The sequence below is a fragment of the Oryzias latipes genome, chromosome 1, assembly GCF_053564925.1.
Source record: "Oryzias latipes strain Hd-rR chromosome 1, Olatipes_Hd-rR_3.1".
NCBI classification, from domain to species: domain Eukaryota; kingdom Metazoa; phylum Chordata; class Actinopteri; order Beloniformes; family Adrianichthyidae; genus Oryzias; species Oryzias latipes.
Window position 1 is genome coordinate 3,993,684 of NC_136237.1, and position 20,427 is coordinate 4,014,110.

General features: G+C 42.9%; 1 protein-coding gene across 2 annotated transcripts in view; it reads right to left on the reverse strand.

Moving 5' to 3' along the window:
- Positions 1-20,427, reverse strand: part of sclt1 (sodium channel and clathrin linker 1) — a 24,426-nt gene continuing 3,999 nt past the window's right edge. Inside the window, exons 7-22 of one of the 2 annotated variants that reach the window (XM_004066286.4) lie at positions 19,815-19,950; positions 18,503-18,625; positions 16,561-16,626; positions 15,882-15,952; positions 12,980-13,070; positions 11,740-11,831; positions 11,261-11,438; positions 11,079-11,177; positions 9,477-9,548; positions 9,280-9,354; positions 9,050-9,192; positions 8,784-8,976; positions 1,950-2,146; positions 1,043-1,121; positions 215-310; positions 1-126 (exon numbers count right to left, since the gene is read on the reverse strand). In XM_004066286.4, the coding sequence (XP_004066334.1) occupies positions 67-126; positions 215-310; positions 1,043-1,121; positions 1,950-2,146; positions 8,784-8,976; positions 9,050-9,192; positions 9,280-9,354; positions 9,477-9,548; positions 11,079-11,177; positions 11,261-11,438; positions 11,740-11,831; positions 12,980-13,070; positions 15,882-15,952; positions 16,561-16,626; positions 18,503-18,625; positions 19,815-19,950 (1,771 nt within the window). In that variant the 3' untranslated portion in view covers positions 1-66. Of the gene's footprint in view, positions 127-214; positions 311-1,042; positions 1,122-1,949; positions 2,147-8,783; positions 8,977-9,049; positions 9,193-9,279; positions 9,355-9,476; positions 9,549-11,078; positions 11,178-11,260; positions 11,439-11,739; positions 11,832-12,979; positions 13,071-15,881; positions 15,953-16,560; positions 16,627-18,472; positions 18,626-19,814; positions 19,951-20,427 lie in introns of both variants that reach the window. The other variant, XM_078949508.1, reaches the window with a different exon arrangement.

Genomic DNA, 20,427 nt, shown 5'->3' on the forward strand with positions numbered 1-20,427 from the left:
TTACAGTGCTGATATTACAAAGTTTATTTTTGCAAACTATAAATACAACAAAGGAAAGTGTTGTCGTCAAAGTGTTTCTGTTTCTATTCTGGCCGTCTTCCTGCGTTGAGCGGTCAATATCCCCAGCTGAAAATAAAAAGCTCTGAAAAGGTTAATGGTGGAACATTTATGGAATTACCTTTTGAACATGAAATGGAAGTCTGCAAGGCCCTACCTGCTGTACAGCAGAAGCTGCCTTCTGTTCAGCCTGTGTCAGTCTTCTCTGGAGACGGCCGGCTTTCTCCTGATGTTCTCCCAGCTGCTTCTCATACTAAGACAAGTTAGTGAGGAGAAAACATTGCTTCCTCCTGTTTTGAGCTCCAAAGTTTATCATTTAGTTGAATTACAAATCCAACTACCATTACCACCGCTCTCCAATGTTTCGTTTGTCATCTCCCAATCTTTATTTTACCTACTATATATTGTCAAAATCTGTGCTGTAATTATTGACAGCATTTGAGAACTGGACTGAGTGACCCGTCCCCCTTGGTGTTCCAAACAGGAAGTGGCTCCAAGAAGCCAAAACCTTCTATAGACTTCTATAGAGAAATAAACAGCTGTTACTCCGTCGTTCTATTGGTCAGAAGAACCGTTCTGGATCAGAAACCTCTAACATATTTCTTGCTAATCCTCATTTTTTGTCGGATTTTTTCTGTGGTGCAAGTTAATAATAAATAAATATAGGCGGAGCCTGCTGGCCCCCATTTTCCACATTCCAATTGACCGATTCTCCCAAGCTGGCTTTCATGGGGTAGGGGTGTGGACTTCCAACAAGCTCACTCCTGATTGGTGAGAGCGGTTGCCATAAAAACGACTACTCAGACCGACTTGGACCACTCACTGCATATTACCCTTGTCTGGCTCCAACATGGCGCCGTCCGTATCATAGGAAAATGGCGACTGAATCGACTTCATCTCATTGGAGCTGGAAGTACACCACTCAGCCCGTTTCTCTTACACAGTCAAAGGTTGTGTTGTTTTACAAAAGGCGAGCTACACAAACCTCCATAATTGTATCATGGTCTCTTTCCAGCTGGGCCTGGAGCTCTCGAGAGCGCTGCTTCTGCCGGTTCAGCTCCATTCTGCAGAGGAGAGCAGAAAACGTCTGTGATATCTCGTGCTTCAGCTGTTGTTACTCAGAAGGCCAGATGTGTCATTTTTGGTGCACGTTTCAAACATAGGTGAGATGCTTTTTGTATAGGATTCATCCACAGAAAATGGACCTAAGAATGTTCTGAGTTTTTTTCTTTTTACAGGGTTAGTTTAGAGAAAAAAATGAGTGTTGAGTAAAATAGTTTGTTTCTTTGCTAAAATGTCCACAGCTGCTCTGAGCTGCAGAGACTCTGCAGTGTTTGACTCCATTCAAACAGTGGTCTCTTCATAAGAGACATGGCTATCTGCTTTACTGTTGTTTTTGATTTTAAAGGATCTATGTATTATGTTTTTATTTTTTATATCTTACTTTCGCGTGGTCTGGGACTTCTTATTAGCTTTTAGTTGTTTTCGTGGTAATATGGAGAGTTTGTTTCTCTTAAATAATACGATCTTTTTTTTTTGCGGCTTCATTAAAATAACTACTGACGATGACATCTTACCAAGTTTTTTTTTAATTTACATTCTTTTTCAATCATTTAGATTTTCAATAAATTAGTTTGATATTTACCAGAAAATCTTTTAGTATTTCTTTTGTTTGAATGGAACAGTGCTTTATTTTAAGCACCAAACCTGCAAAGACATGAAGACATTCTATAAAATGGAATACAGTTTTCTTGTTTTTCACTTTAACTCCTGATGACAAGGACAAATATGAGGCGAATGACGTCGATTTCACCTGCTTAGAAAATGGGAGTCCTTGTTGGTCAAAGCTGGTTAAAGTCCCACAAATGTCAGCATAGAGGCTGAAGTCTTACTTGAGGCCTGTGATTTTGGCTTCAAAGGCCTGCACCAGGTTCTTGGCCTCTTCCTTCCTCCGTTGAGCGCTTTTCTGCTGCGCCGCGAGGAGCCGGGTGAGGTCGGCGCTGGAGCTCCGGCTGCTTTCCTCCAGCTCCCTCACTCGCGCCTCCAGTCCCTGCTCCTTCACGCTGTACTCGTGCTCCATCTGTGAAACCTGGAGGAGGAAAGGAGGGGGAGGAGGAGGAAGTTCAAGCCACACAAAGCACAACTAAACCCATGCAGGGAAGCAACCGAAGCGGACCGAACAAACAGAAAAACACAAAAGCGTGGTACTCATTGTTGCACAGTAAAGAAGTCTTTCTTGCATGGACTCTTTCCCTTTAGTAATAGCTTGAGTGTGCGGTTTCACAGGTCTGCAAAGACCTGTTTTTTAATAAACAGAGTCAAACCTTCAACACGAGAGAGCAGCCACGGTAAAAATTTGGACTCACCTCATAACCGGTGAAAAGCAGTGCTCAACTTAAAATCAAATAAAATCACTAAACAATATGATAGCAAGAAATAACAATAAAATCAAATTAAAGTACAAAATTATTAAAAATAAAGTGGAAGAAAGGGGTAAAAATCTCTCATGGAGCTCAAAACACAAATAGTTTGAAATCGACTAACAGAAGTTCACAGAAACTTTTCCAAAGTATTATGGGATGGCTGCACGACCTACAGCTTGGTGGCCATGTTGTGGCAAAGTGGGAAATGTGGCGATTTTCACACAATATGTGAAACGGAGACTTTTGTTCACACATTCCACAAAGTTACGTCTATAACCACAACCAAGGTTTCGTTGACCTTTGAACTCAGTCAGTAGGAGACTGCCATCTTGAATAAAAAAAAAAAAAAAAAACTACAAATTTAAGCTCCTCCTACTGATTTTAATCTATCACCTTCCAACTCCGGGAGCATCATTGGGAAGCTACTCGGGGAAAAATGTAGGAATTACAAACAGTAGATTTTGAATGATGTTAGCGTGGCGAGCACCAAAAGTGACGTTTCCCTCTTGTTCTAATATAATTTACCAGAATATAGTGAAGATTTAATTCATTCGTCTTTGTCCCAAAAATAACAAAAGTACGATATGATATGAACATAATAGTAATGTGGGCGTGGCAAACAAAAAACCTTAGTTGCCAAGGAAATCCAAGGATTCTCCTTTGCAGATTCTGCTAAAAATGACATAAACCCATTTGTCCCCCTCAGGCGATCCAAAACTAAAATGGTTGCTATGGAGATAAGACCAAGAAAAAAGCCTCCATTTTAAAACAATGAAGTGTTGTATTTTCAAGAATTTGTCACATGCAGCTCTGTTTAGGGTGGCAGGGGCAGAAAGGACAGCCAGTGGGGGGAGCGGCAGGTAGTGCCTGAGGGCTATACAACGACAATTACGGTTTAAATTGGTTGAATACTATAAAGCTTTCAACCTATTGTTTACCTGTTTCTCTTGCTTTATTACAGTATTTTCTGCCATTTTTGGCACTTAACTCCTAATTTTTTCAGCTATTTTATCCATTCAACTATTCAAATGTTCAGTTCTTTCTGCTTTTTAACACTTAACATACCTCATACATCAAATTGACCCAGGAACAATGTATTTATTTCAATTTATTTCTAATATAAGTCGCTGCGGAGTATAAGTCGCACCCTTTGACAAACTATGAAAAAAAGGGCGACTTATAGTCCGGAAAATACGGTATTCAAGATATTCCAGGATTTTTGTCTCCATTGAATTACATGAGGAATCTTTGGTGCAGAAGCTAATTTCTTTATTCATTGCCAATAATTAGACCTTAAGTTTCATTTTCATTCAGCAATATAGCATTCAACTCTGCATTTTCCTCTGGAAACGCAGCTCCTTTTAGTTCAAAATGTCTCTGGGTGTTGGGGTGTTTTATAAAGCTGAGGCCCCTTATTATTTGCTGTCGTCATGCCTGTCATAAAGCAGAATTATAATGTCAAAGTAGGAATGACTGCAGCATAAGAGCAGGCGGAAGGAGGAAGGAGCACACCGCTGTCCTCCTCACTTCACCCAAAATGTTCCACTTTTCTGTGAAGCAAAAGCTCAGGGTTTCTGATGGGGATGAACATAACCACTGTGGGGGTAAAGTGGGTGGTGTGACCACACAAACTGAACAGCTACTTAGCCACGCCACAACTGTAAGGAGTGTGTCTGTGTTACCATTCATGCTCTCTTTCCCTGCACTTTTAGTCAACTTTACTAAAAAGAAAAAAAAAAACTAGCAGACATAAACAATCTTTTTCGGCTTTAGGGGATTTCAGAACTTTTCGTGGGTGTTATTGCTTTGAAAATACCGAATAGCTGCTCTCTCATGTATCCCAGAAGTGGGTTGCTATGGCGACAAACAGTAACAAATACCCCAAAACATGTTTGATGAAAAAGTTAAGGAATGTCAGGGACGCTTTTTTTTCTTTTTAGTTTGCAGTCAGAAATAATTTACTTTCATAGTTGGCAGACCTTATCACAAAAAGGGTTCATTTCTTTCCACACGATTTATGAGAACACGGAGTAAACTGCAGCTCAACTCTTACCGACGCTGAAGTTGGCTTCCTATTCACAGCTTCTGACTGGCGAGGGCACTGAAGGAACATTCTACTGCATTTTTCACACTAAGACCACCTAGGACCAGGTCCTGTTCAAAAACCACTGGACCTGGTCTGCTCAAACCTGGATTAAATTATGAGTTAGATAGTAAAGAATACATTAAACACAGTTACTGATGTGTGAAACCTTTATCTGATATGTTAAAATGTGAAATAGGATAATTTTATCACGTTTTATGAGTCCTCCTCAGACAAGGTCCTGTTGAAAAACTGCTGGACCTGGATTAAATTTTGCATTAGTTAGTAAAAAATACATTAAACCTTCATCTGATTTGTGAAAATCTGAAAGAGGATCATTTTAACAAAGGTTTCACAAATCAGTTGGCGAGTTATTCTTCACTATCTAATGTGGGGGTTAAGAACTGCATGTGGCTCTTTAGCGCTGCCCTAGAGGATACATTTTCAAAAATGTTTGAAAATGTAAAAAGATGGGGGAGAGAAATATATTTTTTGTTTAAATATGGTTTTTCTGTTGGGGGACAAACATGACACAAACATTCTTAACGTGTTCCAATGCTGTAACTACGTGTAGAATAAATATTAAATGTCAACATTTCTGTCAACGAGGATTTGCGTCACAGCCTGCGACACACGTTTCTATCAGCAGAGCGGGACGCTAGGCAAGGTGGCTGATGTAAAAGAAACGGCGGCTGTGTGGTGGACCATGGATCCCAAGGACAAAAAAAGAAAATGCACTGAGGAGAACAGAGGATTCGACGTTTCCTGGACAGAATCATTTGCATTCATTGCCAATGCGGAAGGATTGCCTGAATGTTTGCTTGCAAACGTCTGACAGCCGAGCTTGAAGTCGTCACTCGCCAAAACGCCCGGCTTGGCCAAAGCCACAACTGGAGCGAAATTGAAAGCCTCCCAACACTCGAGAAACGTGTCTATGACACATGGAATGCTCTTCCTGACAGTTATAGGAACATGAAGACCTCCGCATTTGGGGTATCATCCAGCTTTGGATCAACATACCTGTGCGAGCAGATATTTTCAAACATGAACTACATCAAATCACAATAATCGCAGCCGCCTCACAGGTGACAGCTTGCAGTCCTGCGTCAAGATTGAAGTTACATCTTACATGCCCGATGTTGAGAAGCTGACCAGTGATGTCCGAAAACAGAAGTCACGTTACACGGGTAACAACACAATCCTGTCATAGGCACATATTCAGTAACAAAGTAGCTGCTTTTATAGAGTGATGTCTTATTTTTGTCAGTACATATTTGGAATGACACTTCGGGATATGATTGCGTTTTGTTGCTCAGGTCTGAGGATAGCTGCGGTGGTTGCATGTCATAAGAGAAGAGGATGCTGCTGCGTTTTACCCTTACACTGACTTGCTTGGCATTTCCACAGAAATCAGACTTAAACTGTATATTTTTGATTTTATATACTTTACCTTTTCAAAAGGCTGCGGTTTTATTTTTCTAAACGCTGCTGCATTTTATTTCACTCAGTTTAGTTCCCAGAGAAGGGGCACGTCGTGCACCTTCGAATCCTCAAAATAAAAATGACATAAAAAAAAAAAATCAGATTTCTTTATTGCATTTCTTTAATTTTATCAAAGCAATGAAACGTAATTCATTCATATTGTAATGAAGTTAAACTTGTACAACAGAGCAGTCACGTTACGCGTCGTTCATAAATAAAAATTTAATCATGAATGCTCATTATGTATTTGTAGCCAACTTAGTCATTTTGATAGTAGGCTAATATAGCTAATATAGATACACATCGCATGTGTTGCCTTCACTATAAGATTCGTAAAAGGCTTTTAATATTTTGCGGCTCCAGGAATATTTGTTTGTTTGGTCCAATATGTCTCTTTCAACATTTTGGGTTGCCGACCCCTGATCTAATGTATAATTGAGTCCAGGTTTGAGCAGTCCAGGTCCAGCTTATTTTCACCTGGTCCACCTGGTCTTAGGTGGCGTCAGTGCGTAAAATGCGATAAAAGGATACCATTTAACATTTGAACAAATCAGATAAAAGGCGTTACAAATCAGAAAATTTGTTTAATGTATTCTTTACTATCTAAATCGTAATTATATCCAGGTTTGAGCAGTCCAGGTCGTGTGGTTTTTGAACAGGACCCGGTCCTAGGTGGCCTTAGTGTGAAAAAGGAAGTGGAACGTTCCTTTAGTGTCCTCGCCAACTAGAAGCTGTGAATAGGAAGCTAACTTCAGCATCGTCTCTTACCAGGACTTTGCACACATGCAAGTGGAAAACAAGTTATGTTTAGTAAAAAGCGTGGCTGCCGTTCAGTCCCGTACGTGTGAAAGCCCCTTCAGTTAAGCCTTAGTCGCATCTGCCCGCGTGACGGTCGACCTGTACGGGTGCTGTGGGTGTCTAGGTTGTGTGTGCACCAACAACCCCCTGTTGTTGGCATTGTGTGGGCTTTGGACAAAGTATTTGTTAAATGTCTTGTCGTTTTGTTTTAAAAATGTGATCATGTTTTTACTGAAGCACTTTGGGTAGCATGAGTTGTAAAAGTGCCATAGCATTAAAGTTTTGGTTTCATTTTGATGTCCACACAAACTGCACTTTGACTGTTCAACAGTCGAGCTGCAAGCCCCGAGCATGCACGTATCTCTTGAACAGCACTAACGGGCCCCTTGTGCAGTCTGCAAGATTCAGGGGGTATCAAAAAGAAGAAGTCCGTACGACTCGCCCGCGTCTCACCCTTACCTACCGTATTTTCCGGACTATAAGCCGCTACTTATAAGGGCGTCCGTGGCGCAGCGGTAGGGCGGTTGACCCATGATCGTAAGATTGCAGGTTAAATTCCCGCCTTGCACGCCCATGTGTCGAAGTGTCCTTGGGCAAGACACTGAACCCCACCTTGCCTCTGGTGGGAGGTTGGCGCCAGTGTTCGGCAGCGGAGCCGCCATCAGTGTGTGTGAATGTGTGTGTGCATGGGTGAATGGGACTGTGACTGTAAAGCGCTTTGGGCTTTCGTAAGAAGGTAGAAAGCGCTATATAAGTATACGCCATTTACCATTTAATTTGTCACCAACTTCCAACCGTGCAGCTTATTCAATGATGCGGCTAATTTATGCTTTTATTTAACCGCCACCAGGAGCGCTCCGGCAGCCTCAGAGGGGAGACTGCCTGCATAATTCTATGTCCATCAACAAGCACGATTGCTTTGACACAAACAGCATGGAGCTCACTTCAGCTCTTAGACACTTCAGTCATGGTGCAATAAAAGAAACACCCATGCTCAGCCGCATCCCACAATCCTTTGGTGCCATTGGACCCAACGTGCACGTGACCGCCAATACAATATGACGTAGCTTTCAAGTTAAAAGCAATCTTTAAAAGCAGTGTGAAAAAATCCACCATCACCAACGGGTTTGGAAAAGCCGGTCTGCTGCCTGCCAGAAGTTTCCTTCACTGTTGTGGAAGGAAACTTCTGGCACGTAGAGCAGCATAGAGCACGCATAGGCGCGTGCCACGCGCGCTTATAAGTCACTGCTGCTCTCTTTTACTGTTATGTTTTTTTAACCAGCCCTGTTATTTCCACATTGCTGCCGTGTTACTGCCCCAAGGAGGGGAAAGCTGCTCTCGCGTTACGCTGCAGCTTACTGCTTCTTCTTAAACATGCACACGGTTTCAGCACATATACATCCTCAATCTACAACACAGTGTGACGAACCGGGGGTTTGCCCCGCCTTAAACCCCTAAGACTCATGGGAAGTGGGGAATCTGAGTGTGAATTTCCACACCATAAGTGAGGGAGCTGTGAGCTGAAGTCAGGTCCATGCTGTTTGACAGATGTGGGCGTGTTCAAATAAAAAGGCTAAACTACTAATAACTCCTCCCTCTCTGAGACTACCGTGGTCTCAGTGACGTGCCAGGAATTGAATTGAATTGCCACAACATGCGGCTTGTATACAAGTGTGGCTTGTGTATGTAAAAAGTGGTTAGTCCTTATTATATTGGGTGGGTGCGGCTTGTAATCAGGTGCACTCTATGGCCTGGCAATTACGGTACCCTAACATGTTGTGTGCCTGTAGCAAAAACCTGTGCGTAAACATTTTTGCTCTACGGGCTCACTGAGTCGTCTACATTTGTGAAATGTTGTGTGCACCGCCTGTATGCCCCAAACAGGTTGATCCTTTCTTTGCCCGTATCCACCCGTAGGGGGCAGTTGACTAAGGCGTTACCTCCTGTTTGGCTTTCTTTTGAACCAGCATGGTGGCTTTGCGCAGCTCCTCCATCTCTCTGCGCAGCTGCAGGTTCTCGTGCTGCAGTTGCAGTCGCTCTTCGCTGACTGACACGCCGTCGTTGTGGGCTGCAGCCAGCGAGCTCCGCAGCCGCCGCATCTCCTCCTGGCACCGAGACAGCTCCTCATTGTGTCTACAGAGGACGGCAAACATCTGACTTCCTGTCCAGTTAGCCCACAAGTAAAGCAGAGCTAGGAATTTCTTACTCCATTTCCATTTTCTTGAGCTTTTTTTGGGTGGTTTGGAGAGTTAGCAGTGCGTCGTCCTTTAATCTCTCAGCATCTAGACACCTCTGATGGAGGGCATCAATCTTCTGGAGCTCAGGCTCTGCCCTACCCTCCTTATAAACCTGAAACAAAAACACGTTTAGCTAAACGGCTGGAATCACCAAAATCTGGGAAAACCCAGGAGCAGGCTTCAGCGTTTTCTCTTTTACCCGTTCCAGCTCCTCCTCCACGGCCTTTCTCTCACGCAGGGACCGCTCAATCTGAGACTGTTTGTCTGCACACTCCTAAAAAAAAAAAAAAAACAGGTTAAAACAGACAGGAACGGGGGTCAAAACGCTGGCAGCAGGCAGAGCAAACAATTTGAGAAGAGACTTCACCAAAATAATTCAGGATTTGATGTTTTTACCAACTGCAGGACGGACAGCTCCTCCGACATTCGATGGATCCGGATGTTGCACTGCTTTCGTTCATTTTCCACCTCGTAAAGACACAAAACTCACATGTATATTATTACCCTAAAGGATTTTAAAAAGTTTCCTTCAAAAACCCACTCTGATCATCTTCTGATCTATTTTCAAAGCGTTGGTCTTTTAATTATAATTATGCCGTTTTCAGGCAAAAATCTAAAAACCCTTGTCGTTTTCTAGGGCATAGTTTCTGCAGAGCGGCAGGAGCTCATCAGAAATTCACCCGAGTTGTGGGCGGGACCACAGGAATGGAGCAAGGAAAACATGGATCTATGTCTGCAGGGGGATACATCAGAAGCAGCGGAGCAGGGAGCTATTTTCCACGTCACAAATGAAATCTTTTTTATACAAAATGTTTTTGTCTACCATGACTTTAATAAAGAAATAATCAGAAATGCAATTTTAAGCTCACATTATTTGAACCTGTTCTACATAATCAGAAAAACCAAAATCATCTTTATTTGTTTTTTCATAAAGCTGGTCTTTGAGAAAGAGGTGAAGATATTTTTGGGACTCATTCTGAGTGAAAACCATTTTTATTGTCATTAATATTTTTGGACATATTTGCTCCAGGTCATCTCTGTTTGACTGATACGCACTCAGGAAATGGTTCTTATGCAACAAAAATGTTGAAACACACAAATACACGCGGTGCATGTGAGTGGGACCACCCAGCTTTCTTTGCATGCAGCTGTCCTTATATGGGCATCAGCAGAGCAGGTTCCTGTAATCACCTGATCAGAACTTCTTCAATCATTCTGATTTCTTATGAATGCAACACGAATACATACGATTTTTGTGGAATTTAACAAACTTCAGGTGGTATAAATGTTTATGGTTTTGTCTAAAGACATTTTTTATTTTTTAATTCAATCATGGTGTTGGCTGCATTTTGCTCCCTAAATGTTTACCTTTTTTGGATCTGTTTAATGTGAATGGCTGAAAGTTTGCAGACTTGACAGGAAATGTCCCACAGCGTCTGAACAGAGAATAAAGCTGGACATGCCATTAAAATTCCATCCTTCGTGCTTAAAAGTCTAAGTGGTTTCTACGTCCTCAGGTAAGGCTCATACTCTGAAATATCTTCGTCTTGGTAAAGGGCAGTCAGAGGGTAAGATGGCAGCCGGCGCCTCAGTCACACCGCGCTGCATTAACAGGATTAAGCAGTTGAGGAGTTTGATGAAGAAGGCTCATTTATCGAGCATTAATCATCACGTCTTTGGTTGAGGTTGCACGGGGTGAAAGTGTGCTGCTTTGCTTTGGGCTACATGATTCATGTGTTTGGAAGAAAAAGAAAAAACGATTGGGCTCAGTCACCTACGAGGCCGTAGCTCAATGTAAAGCTAATTAAAAGAAAAAAAAGTCGGTGGTTTCATCGTTTGATCTTTAGGAGTCTTCAAAGGGAAGCACGCAGCATTGGCATTTCAGTCCGTGACTAAATCCGCCGCCTTTAAAGAATGCGCCGACTTACTTCTAAGCTCATAAGCAGATTTTTTAGCTATGCCCTGAAATATTCACACATGCATGGTGCAGATCTTCACCTCCTTCCTGGTTCTGACAGCAGCCTCCTGGATGAAGAGTTTGAAGGCCTCCTTGGTCTTCTCCAGCTCCTCAGTCTTCTGTTTCTCTCTTAGAAGAGCCTGTCAGGTGAAACGGCAACGATTCAGAGGGGAAGCTGGGAAAAAGCCCTGCCCACTTCTAAAAGCCGCTACAGATGGTCAACCTGGTCCTTGTGCAGCGTGGCCTCCTCAGCCAGCTGAATGTTCTCTCGGACTTTGGACAGAGCTTGGTGTTTCTCCTCCTCTAACGTGGTGCAGCGGGCCTGGAGTTCCCCCACCTTCTTCTCCCACACAGCTTGCTCTCTGTGAACCGCCTCGGCCTCCTGGGAGGCAGCCGTTAGCCTGTAAATGGGGAGGAGAAGTGGAAATCAAAGCACTATAGCTCGGCCTTTCCACTCTGAAACAAGCAAAGAACTCCACGAGTTTCTCCAAGAACAGCAGTGAGGTTTTGATAAATAGAAAACGGTTTCCTGCTTCACACCACTTAAAAGTTCCTGTGCCGGCTAAAATGTGCCCAGACCACCTCGCTTTCATCCACGTCTGCTCATCTGAACAGATTTTTATTTAGTCTAAGGAAATCTTTGCATGGCGGTCGTCCAAACTGGTCATGCTGCTGTTTCACAACAGAGGGTAATGTTCTCACCTGGTTTCTAGTTGACTCAAGGTTCCCTGAAGCTGCTGGAGTCGTCTGTCGGCCGCGCTCTCACGGCCCTGTGCCTCTAACAGCTCTTCCTCCTGCGGGGGTGGATGCAGAATGCATGTTGGACAACTGCAGGAATCCTTTTGACAGAGCCTACAATGACTTGTGGGAACAAAATCCTAAGGATTTAAAAATCTTTTTAATGCAAAGCTTTTTTTTTTAACATTAGTTCAATAAATAGACTCAAACTCTGCTTTTTTTCAGGTCTTTGTATGTTAGTTTGTTCAAATGTAATACGTTTTTCTCCTCCACCAGCAAATCTAATCATTTAAATTTGCACTGAGCAGCTGAAAACAATAGTGCTGCACACAGTTTTTACAGATTTACACTAATTTATAGATCTGGATAATTGAACTGCATGTTTATATATTATAATTCTGTATTCTTCTCCTATTGTTAAGTGGAGTTCTGAAAGGTAAATAAAAGGCATTCATCAGCTTGCTTAAAGTCCCACTTTAATCATCTTGTGATCTATTTTCAAAGTGGCCTTTTAATCACGATGATGCAGTTTTTAGACAAAATTCAAAAACGGTGTCGTTTTCTAGGACATAGTCTCTGCAGAGCAGCAAGAGCTCCTCAGAAATTCATCTCTGAGTTGTGGGCGGGGCCATTATCAGGGCACATCCCCCCCCCCGTTCCCCTCTCGATTGCAGAGAGCTCTCTGTTTACACGCTCTCCTGCTAGCTTACAGCCCCCCACACCGAACATTACATTCAGAACAAACATGGTGATCAATATCAGAGCTATCCAGCCGTCCAGTTTAGTTACAGATTCCAGCTCAGACGAGGAAAACAGAGACGGTCATGGATCTATTGGTCTGCATGTGGACGGTCAGAACGGAGCGAAGCTGGGAGCTTGAGGTCCACGCTGCATATTTTCTATGTCACAAGGAAACTCAAATTACATTTTTTTTACTGCTCCTGCTTCACAACGATTTGGATAAATACTCAGAAATGCAATACTGCACCTAGATTTCTTAATATATGTCCTCAATCATCAGAAAAACATTTGAATCTTACTAAGAATGAAATGCAACCCTTTTTGACACAACTTCCTGCCTTTTTCTGTGCAAAACCAATTAGACGTTTTAATGATCGTCCGTCTCTTGCAGAAAACCCAGTAAAAGTCAATACATGATCCGTTTCTCATCTGTTCTTAAACAGATTCTTTTTCAATCACTTACCCGTCTCTGAATTTGTTCCTGCAGATTCTGCAGCAGTTTGGTCATCTCCTCCACTTTGGCTGTGGCCGTCCTCAGTTCTGCTTTAGCTCGTCTATGGCGGGGAAAAGGGGGTTAAAGTTTAGGCACGACCACAGGATCACCACTGCTGTCTGCAGGACATCTGCGCCAACCGTTAACATTTAAACCAGCTTTCCTGTAGACCAGATGACTGGACATTAGTTTGTGAAAACCGTGTGAAGAATTACAGAAAATGTTTGACTGCTGTCATTGCCAACAAAGGGTATATGTAAGGATTAAAGACCGACGAAGTGTGCATTATCAGAAATGATTTAAGTTTCTGATAATGCACACTTTTAAGGCCACTAACCCGCTTATACCATGGTCACAAATAAATATTCAACCAGTTTTTACTCCTTTATTCTAGTCATTTTTTTGGTTTGCAACACTTTTTTCACAAAAAGCTGACTATTTATTGCGTGGTCGGGCACGTTGTCTCGTTACCGCCCCTTAATCCTCGACAGCAGCGGCGAAGGAAAGCGATATATCTATGCTGATGGTCACGATAAACCCTCAGTTCAGAGACAAAGTTCACCTCTTACTGCTCGTTTTTGTCCAGACGATGAAGCGAAAGTTTGTTTTAAAGAAGCCGGCGCAGTGATACACAACATTTAAGCTAATAATAATAATAATGGATTGGATATATCTGCGCTTTTCATGACACTCAAAGCGCTTACATTGTGTCCATTATTCATTCACTCCTCATTCATACTTGGTGATGGTAAGCTATGGTTGTAGCCACAGCTGCCCTGGGGCAGACTGACAGAGGCGTGGCTGCCATTTCGCGCCTACGGCCCCTCTGACCATCACCGGGACCATTCATGCACATTCACACACCAGTGGAGCCACACTGGAGGCAAGGAGGGTGAAATATCTTGCCAAAGGACACAACGACATTTTGGCTGGTGGGAGCGGGGATCGAACCGCCAACCCTTCGGTCATTGGACGACCCGCTCAACCACCCGAGCCACCGTCGCCCCATAAGTGGCTAAGTGACCGGAACTTCTTTTTAAGGCGTGCGGTTATCACTGTGGCATTTCACTTTTTAATGCACCCCCAGCAGCCAATCAGAACCGAGAATTTACCCAGACCATGGCAATGTGTTTTTCTGGATTTCTTTATTTCTATTTTGTCTATCATAGTTGAGGTTTACCTATTATGAAAATGACAGGCCTCTCTCATCTATTTAAGTGGGACAACTTGAGAAATTGGTGGCTGACTACAGCCTTTTTTGCCCCACTGCTTGACGGTGCTGCTGAGGTCATGATCACTCTGTGGGCGAGTGTCTTCATCTGACACAGCAGGAAGTTGGAGCAGAGACCTGAACAGTGGTGCGATGCATCCTTTTGGCCAACACAGAAAAAACACATGCTGCAACATGGAGTCCTGTCGACAGAACATCGCGGCATTTAGGAGAGGACACGTGCCCAGGGTCCCATAGACCAACCTGTTGGGTCTGAACTCTCTGAAGATGTAAGGGTAGACCAGAAAAACGTGACTCATTCCTTCTGAGGGACAGACAGCAGACCTCCAATGGTTTCTGGCTGCGTTTGTGACTGCAGCTCACAGCTTTTCCAGTAGATCAGTCAAACGCAGGAGAAAGATCTCACCAATAAATGCATCTTTTACTTTGGCAGCATCCAAGTCAAGAAGAAGTGGATCCTTTGCAGTTTTATTTTTGAGCCCACCTTCAGTTCTGAAAATATGTCTCACAGTGAGAGCTCCAGGACGACACGTGTCACTCTCAGTCTGCACATGTTTACGGAAACATGTGGAAGAGCAACAATGGATCTACAGAAATCAATGCAAAAAGCAGGACCTCACTGAACCCACTAACCCTTGGGACTAAAGACATGGACGGAAACTGCTAATAGTGACTGAAACGGTCAAAAACAGACATTTGTTTTTGATTTGAGATCATTGTGTGTGTTTGTATTTAGCTAAAAGGGAGGCACCAAGGATTTTGTGGACTTTAAAGGACTTTAACTTAGAAGACAAGTTAGATCTTAGAAGTCAATTCCATCTCATCTTTCCTTCTATCAAAACAGTTTTTTGCTACATGCGTCCCAGTTTTCACTTCATTAAACAGGGTTTGGATTATATAAGTTCGCTTCCTTCCACTCCCTTCCAAGCAATCTTTGATTTGATGTCTTATCATCCTAAGTTTGATTCGTCTACATATGAATGTGGAACTTGTTTTGTGCATTATTCTTGCTTTGATTGCTTGAAATAAACCATTTTAAATCAAAACCAATCCAATGGTCTCCAGCTGTGATGAATTTCTGGTTAAAACTAACACAACTAAGCTACTTCCGCTTGTGGGCAACTACGTACATCCATTTCATGAAAGCAGAGAACAAATCCGTGTTTTACTTGTTTTTTTTCACATTGTATGTTAATGTTGGTTTACACAATGACATCAAAAGGAGAAAGTTTGCTTCCAAAAGTAAGGGGACACGGCTAAAGACAGACATTTTCATGTAAACAACACCGATCTGCTGTCGACTCTCCAAACTGGACATGACTGAGCGGTCTTACTTGGAAAGCAGAGGTTACATAGGCTCCATAGTTTAACAAACATTAGTATGAACAAAGGAAGCTGAAAGCATTCAAAGTAGTGAAATTCAGTTCACAGAAAGTGTAAAGGCAAATGAATCTTAAAAAGACATTGAGCTAAGTTCAGCATTTCTTCTTCCATGTGCCATAAATCTGTGAGACAAATGCTTTTGATGCATCTTCAGCTGAAAAAGTGTCTGGTGAAGCAGAGAGAGCGTCACGGAGCGGCCCTATTGCTATGCATCAACTCTGAAGCGAGACCGCCTCCCGCCGCCCTGATCTCAGTTACCTGAGCTGACTGTGGAGCTCCTCCATTTCCGAGCTTTGCTCCGCCACCGTCTTCAGGAGCTGCTGGCTCGTCTGCGTGTGGCAAGAGAGACACGACTTCCATTTGTGTTGCATAATGTCAAACACTCCGCCCCCGTTCCTGTCAAAATCAATTTTCCCCCTGAAAAGTCTCTGAAAACTTTCAATGTTCCTCCAGAGGAGAGCCACAGAAGCTGCTGTCAGTCAGCCCGTCTCACCGTCCAATAAGACAGTTTGAATGAACAGCCAGTTAGGGGAAGCCCCAGGCTTATCCAGTCATTAAAAATGCATTAGAGGGATATAACATCACTATACTATCTGCCCACATGCTGTAATCCGACCCAAGTTAGCAGCAGATGTATGTAGAGGGCCAAGTCTGGTTTTGCTAAACGGATCCCGATTTGGGGCGATCAAAGACAGCAGGTGACAGAAAGGGTTGCGCACTGAAAAAAAGAGGAAAAAATACTTTGAGGATTACAGATGAAGCTGACAGACCATTTCTGCAGGAGGACAGTTCTGGTCTGAGGGATTTAGAAACCAATTCACTTAGTAACGAGACTAATTATTAGAGGAGGGTTCATTTCGGAAAGTGCACAGCGTTTCGATCCCGTGGCTAATTGGAAGGCAGTAATCTAACACGCTTTTAATTAAACTCTACTTACTGATTCCAGCTTCTGATTGGCCACTTGGAATTTGTAAGAGTGCTGCTGGAACTGAACAAGCTGATCCTGTGAAGGCAGAGAAAAAAATGGGGCATTCAAAAGTGTTTAAGTGCTGGTAATTACCTCCTGCTTATAGGGAGTATTGACTGAGACAGATTAACTGTAATTAACCTCACTGCAGAATGTGGCTCCACCTAGTGGTGGAAGAGTCCGGTCCAGATCAGTGTTGCCAGATTGGGTGGTTTAGATTCTGAATATGTGGACAAAACTGATGTGGACAGGTGGACATAAAAAAATTTAGCGGGTTTGGGAACAGTTTGGTGGTTTTTGATTCGTAATTGAAATACCGTCCCCTTTTGGAAAAACTGCGACCCGACAGTGTCGTGGCTCGTTCACAACCATTGCTCCAAATCCGGGGATTTCAATACTGAAGCTTTAAAACAATCCGAGTCATCTGACCTTAGCCCCAACAATCAGCATCTTGGATTCCGCTTAGCAAATGTCTAAAACACTGAAACTGAAAATAGCTGATGCTCATGAAGCAGGAGGAGGCTTTAAGATGACAGCACAGAGTTTTCAGATGCCAATGTCCTCCATTAAGAAATGGCGCCAACAGGAACAGTGGAAGACCTCTATTTTTAAATTTGATTCGTGACAAAACTATAGTTCAGATGCAAATCTTAGTTGTAATATAATGTACTTCCGGCTGGACGCACTTAGAGCTCAGACGTTTTTTTCTGCTGCTGACCTTTTAAAACATGCTGGTTGCTACACTAACATCCATAAATACAAAACCCTGAACAAAGTCCAAAGTCTGTGTCTGCCTCCAAGCACCATAAATGTGAGACGTTAGAATCCAGACCAATCAGCAGCTGTTTGATGGCACGTCTGTCACGCCAATCTCAAACTCATGGACGCAAAATTAAAAAGTTAGAGAAAAAGCGAGATAAGATGTCAAAACATTTATGCTGCAAGCGCATAAATATTTTTTTTGAAAGAAAAAATGTCATATTTTCATTTGCTACTTAGAAAGTTTTGTTTGCAATGTGGTGGCGTAAAGATTACTTCATAAAAATCACAAAAAGTAATAACACAAGAACAATTTCCACCTTTGTTCATGATAATAAGTTACCAGAACCCCTAGTATTGATTATTTATGCCTTTTTTCCTTTTTGGTCTTGATGTTTGAGGCAATAGTGGCCTCATGATCTCACGCTTGATCTCCAGTGGCTGCTATTAAGTTGAATTATTATCCATTATTTAATGGTTTTCTGGGACTGCAAGGATGGTGGCTGTATTCTCAGTAAAAGATGTCTAAAAATCTGACTTTCAATCCAAACAGGAATTAATAAGTAATACATGGATAATTACTGCTTATTGCTTTTATCTCGTTTGGTCTGATATTTATCTCCACTGTCCATCCTATCAACATCCATCATCCCCTTTATATATATAGTTGCCCCCCCCATCAAGAAGAGTCCAGGAGGCGCTGAAGCTCACCGTGTCCAAACGCAGACTGTGTTGGGCTGCACTATCAGAGCGAGGAAATTCAGAGAAAAAAAATCCATATAACTGGTTAACCTCATTTCTAGCAGTTTTTAAAGAACTTTTGGTCCAGAAAATCTGGACTCTATCTGGCAACACTGATCTTGATCCAAGGAATATGTCGGCTCAAAGTGGGATTAGGGCTGGGAATCACTGATAAAATCCTGAATTTATTCTATTTCATTTGGAAAATTTCAACATTTAATTTAAAATATGATGTCAAACAAAATAAATGAGCATTAAAAAAGATCCCCTTCAGTACAAAACACCAAAGTGTTCACAGTAGTGATATCAACTAAACCAAAAAAGAAGTTCTAATAAAAGCTGGTTGTAGTCAGACTGATTGGTTTTCTGAACTCAGCCCTACTGTGGGAAACATGTGTGCAGGTTGCTGAACCTTCAGCTGCCGCCTCTCAGCATCCTGGCCTTCGTGGTCGGAGACGGTCTGCTGGTGGATCCGCTGCAGGCGGTCCAGCTCCTGATCGGCTGTCTGCCAGAGCTCCATGGCCTTTATCCGCTCCTGGACTCAAACAGAGACCGCCTACAGTCAGTCCATTTACTGAACCCCCGTGTCCTGCTGTGTGCACACAATACATCTGCTAAAGGTTCTCCTGAAAGCAGAAAGCACAGTCATTTACTGTGTGTTCTTCAACGGACAGATCAAAATCCCATTTTCTAATCCAGCATCCAGGCGCAGGGACAGCTCCCAGCATGCAACTGCACCGTGATCTCGAAAAGCGTTGGACAAATTTCCGTTTCATGTTTGACAGAGAGCTGCATCTTCCTCCTAATAGTTTCAGCTTGTTTTTGTCTTTATTGATGATAATTGTAGAAATTATCAAAAGCGTAGCTCAGATTTCCAACCAGTTTAAAAGAGAAATCAAATATCACGATGGAGATGAAACATTTCAGCTGAACAACTAATCTGTAAGACTGAGAGACACTTGCTGCTTTTCTTCCAATCTCCGCTCACACCCACCGGTTCCCATCGCTCATCTGGCCCACAGCAACGCATATGACAGCAACGCCGATATCAGATTCAATAAAGCAGAGTGTAATCTATCCCTGCAGCCATGGCGCCATGCGCGGTGGAATCCCCGCGTGGCGCTCCAGCCTCACACGGAATCTGTGCACATTTGCACAGCAAGCAGAACAGCTGTGACCTTGTTACTCGGCTCAGACTGAGAGCTGAGGCAGAGGAAAACTGCCGTCTCTGGGCCAGCACAGAGTTTTTTTTCCTCACAGAGCCCCTTCCTGGTTATTCTTTTTCAACAGTCCTCCAGACTGCCAGAAGGCCTTTGGGAGCTTTTCTTTGGACATCGGCTGTTGTCTTACTCATTTTTGATCTTCGTGCTTTGAACAGATTGTGTTGAGAGTCAGGTTTTGTTTTGGCTCTCAAAAGGGATTAATAAGCCAAAAACCCTAAAAAAAAAACTACAAAAACTGCCTTTTCTTCTTCTCTGGTTTAGCAGCTTTGGTTTTTGCCATCCTTTAGGTCTTTATTGTATTTTTGGGGGGGTTCCGACATTTATAGAAGCGCCTTTTTTCATTTATTGAATTTTCTGTTGATTTCATTTGGAGATCTGTTCATAAATTCCCATCAGCCTCTGGGCCAGTGGACATGGAGCTGCTGAAGATGCTGAGCCGGAAAACCCAAAGCCTCCCTGAGGGTTGCATTGTTCCCCGGTGGGAGTTGCAGATGCCCAGACCTGCTCGGACAGCTCCAGCTGCTCTTGGAGGTTCCTGATGATGGCGTCCTCCTCCATTGTGCCGCCGCTCGTCCCTGAAGCCACAGGCAAAGAATGGAGCTGCTTCTCAACGCACTCTTTGAGCTCTGCATGCAACCTGGTGGAGATGGGAGGTGTCAGCAGCAGATTTTGTTTTGAAAGGATATCTTTGAAACTTTAGAATTTTTCTGACTTTTCTGTTGCACACTTGTCTTAAATTAGTCAAAAAGCCATCATCCACTTTATATATATAGTTGCCCCCCCCCCCCCCCCCCATCAAGAAGAGCCCAGGAGGTGCTGCAGCTCACCGTGTCCAAACGCAGACGCGCGTTGGGCTGCACTTTCAAAGCGGGGAAATCAAGCTTGGATGTCGTGGACCGTGGTACATAACTAAGCTTAAACTTAAACCGAAGCAGTATTTGACTAAATTCAATCACCTCATCAGTGGTAACTGTTGGAGGTTTTAAAGGAGCTGAGAAAAGGGGAGAACTACAAACAATGAAATGAGACAAACCCTCTGCAACGGTGATCCCTTAAAAACGCGAAGCTCATCAGATAAAGACAGAAATAGACATGAATCCATGATTCAGAAAGA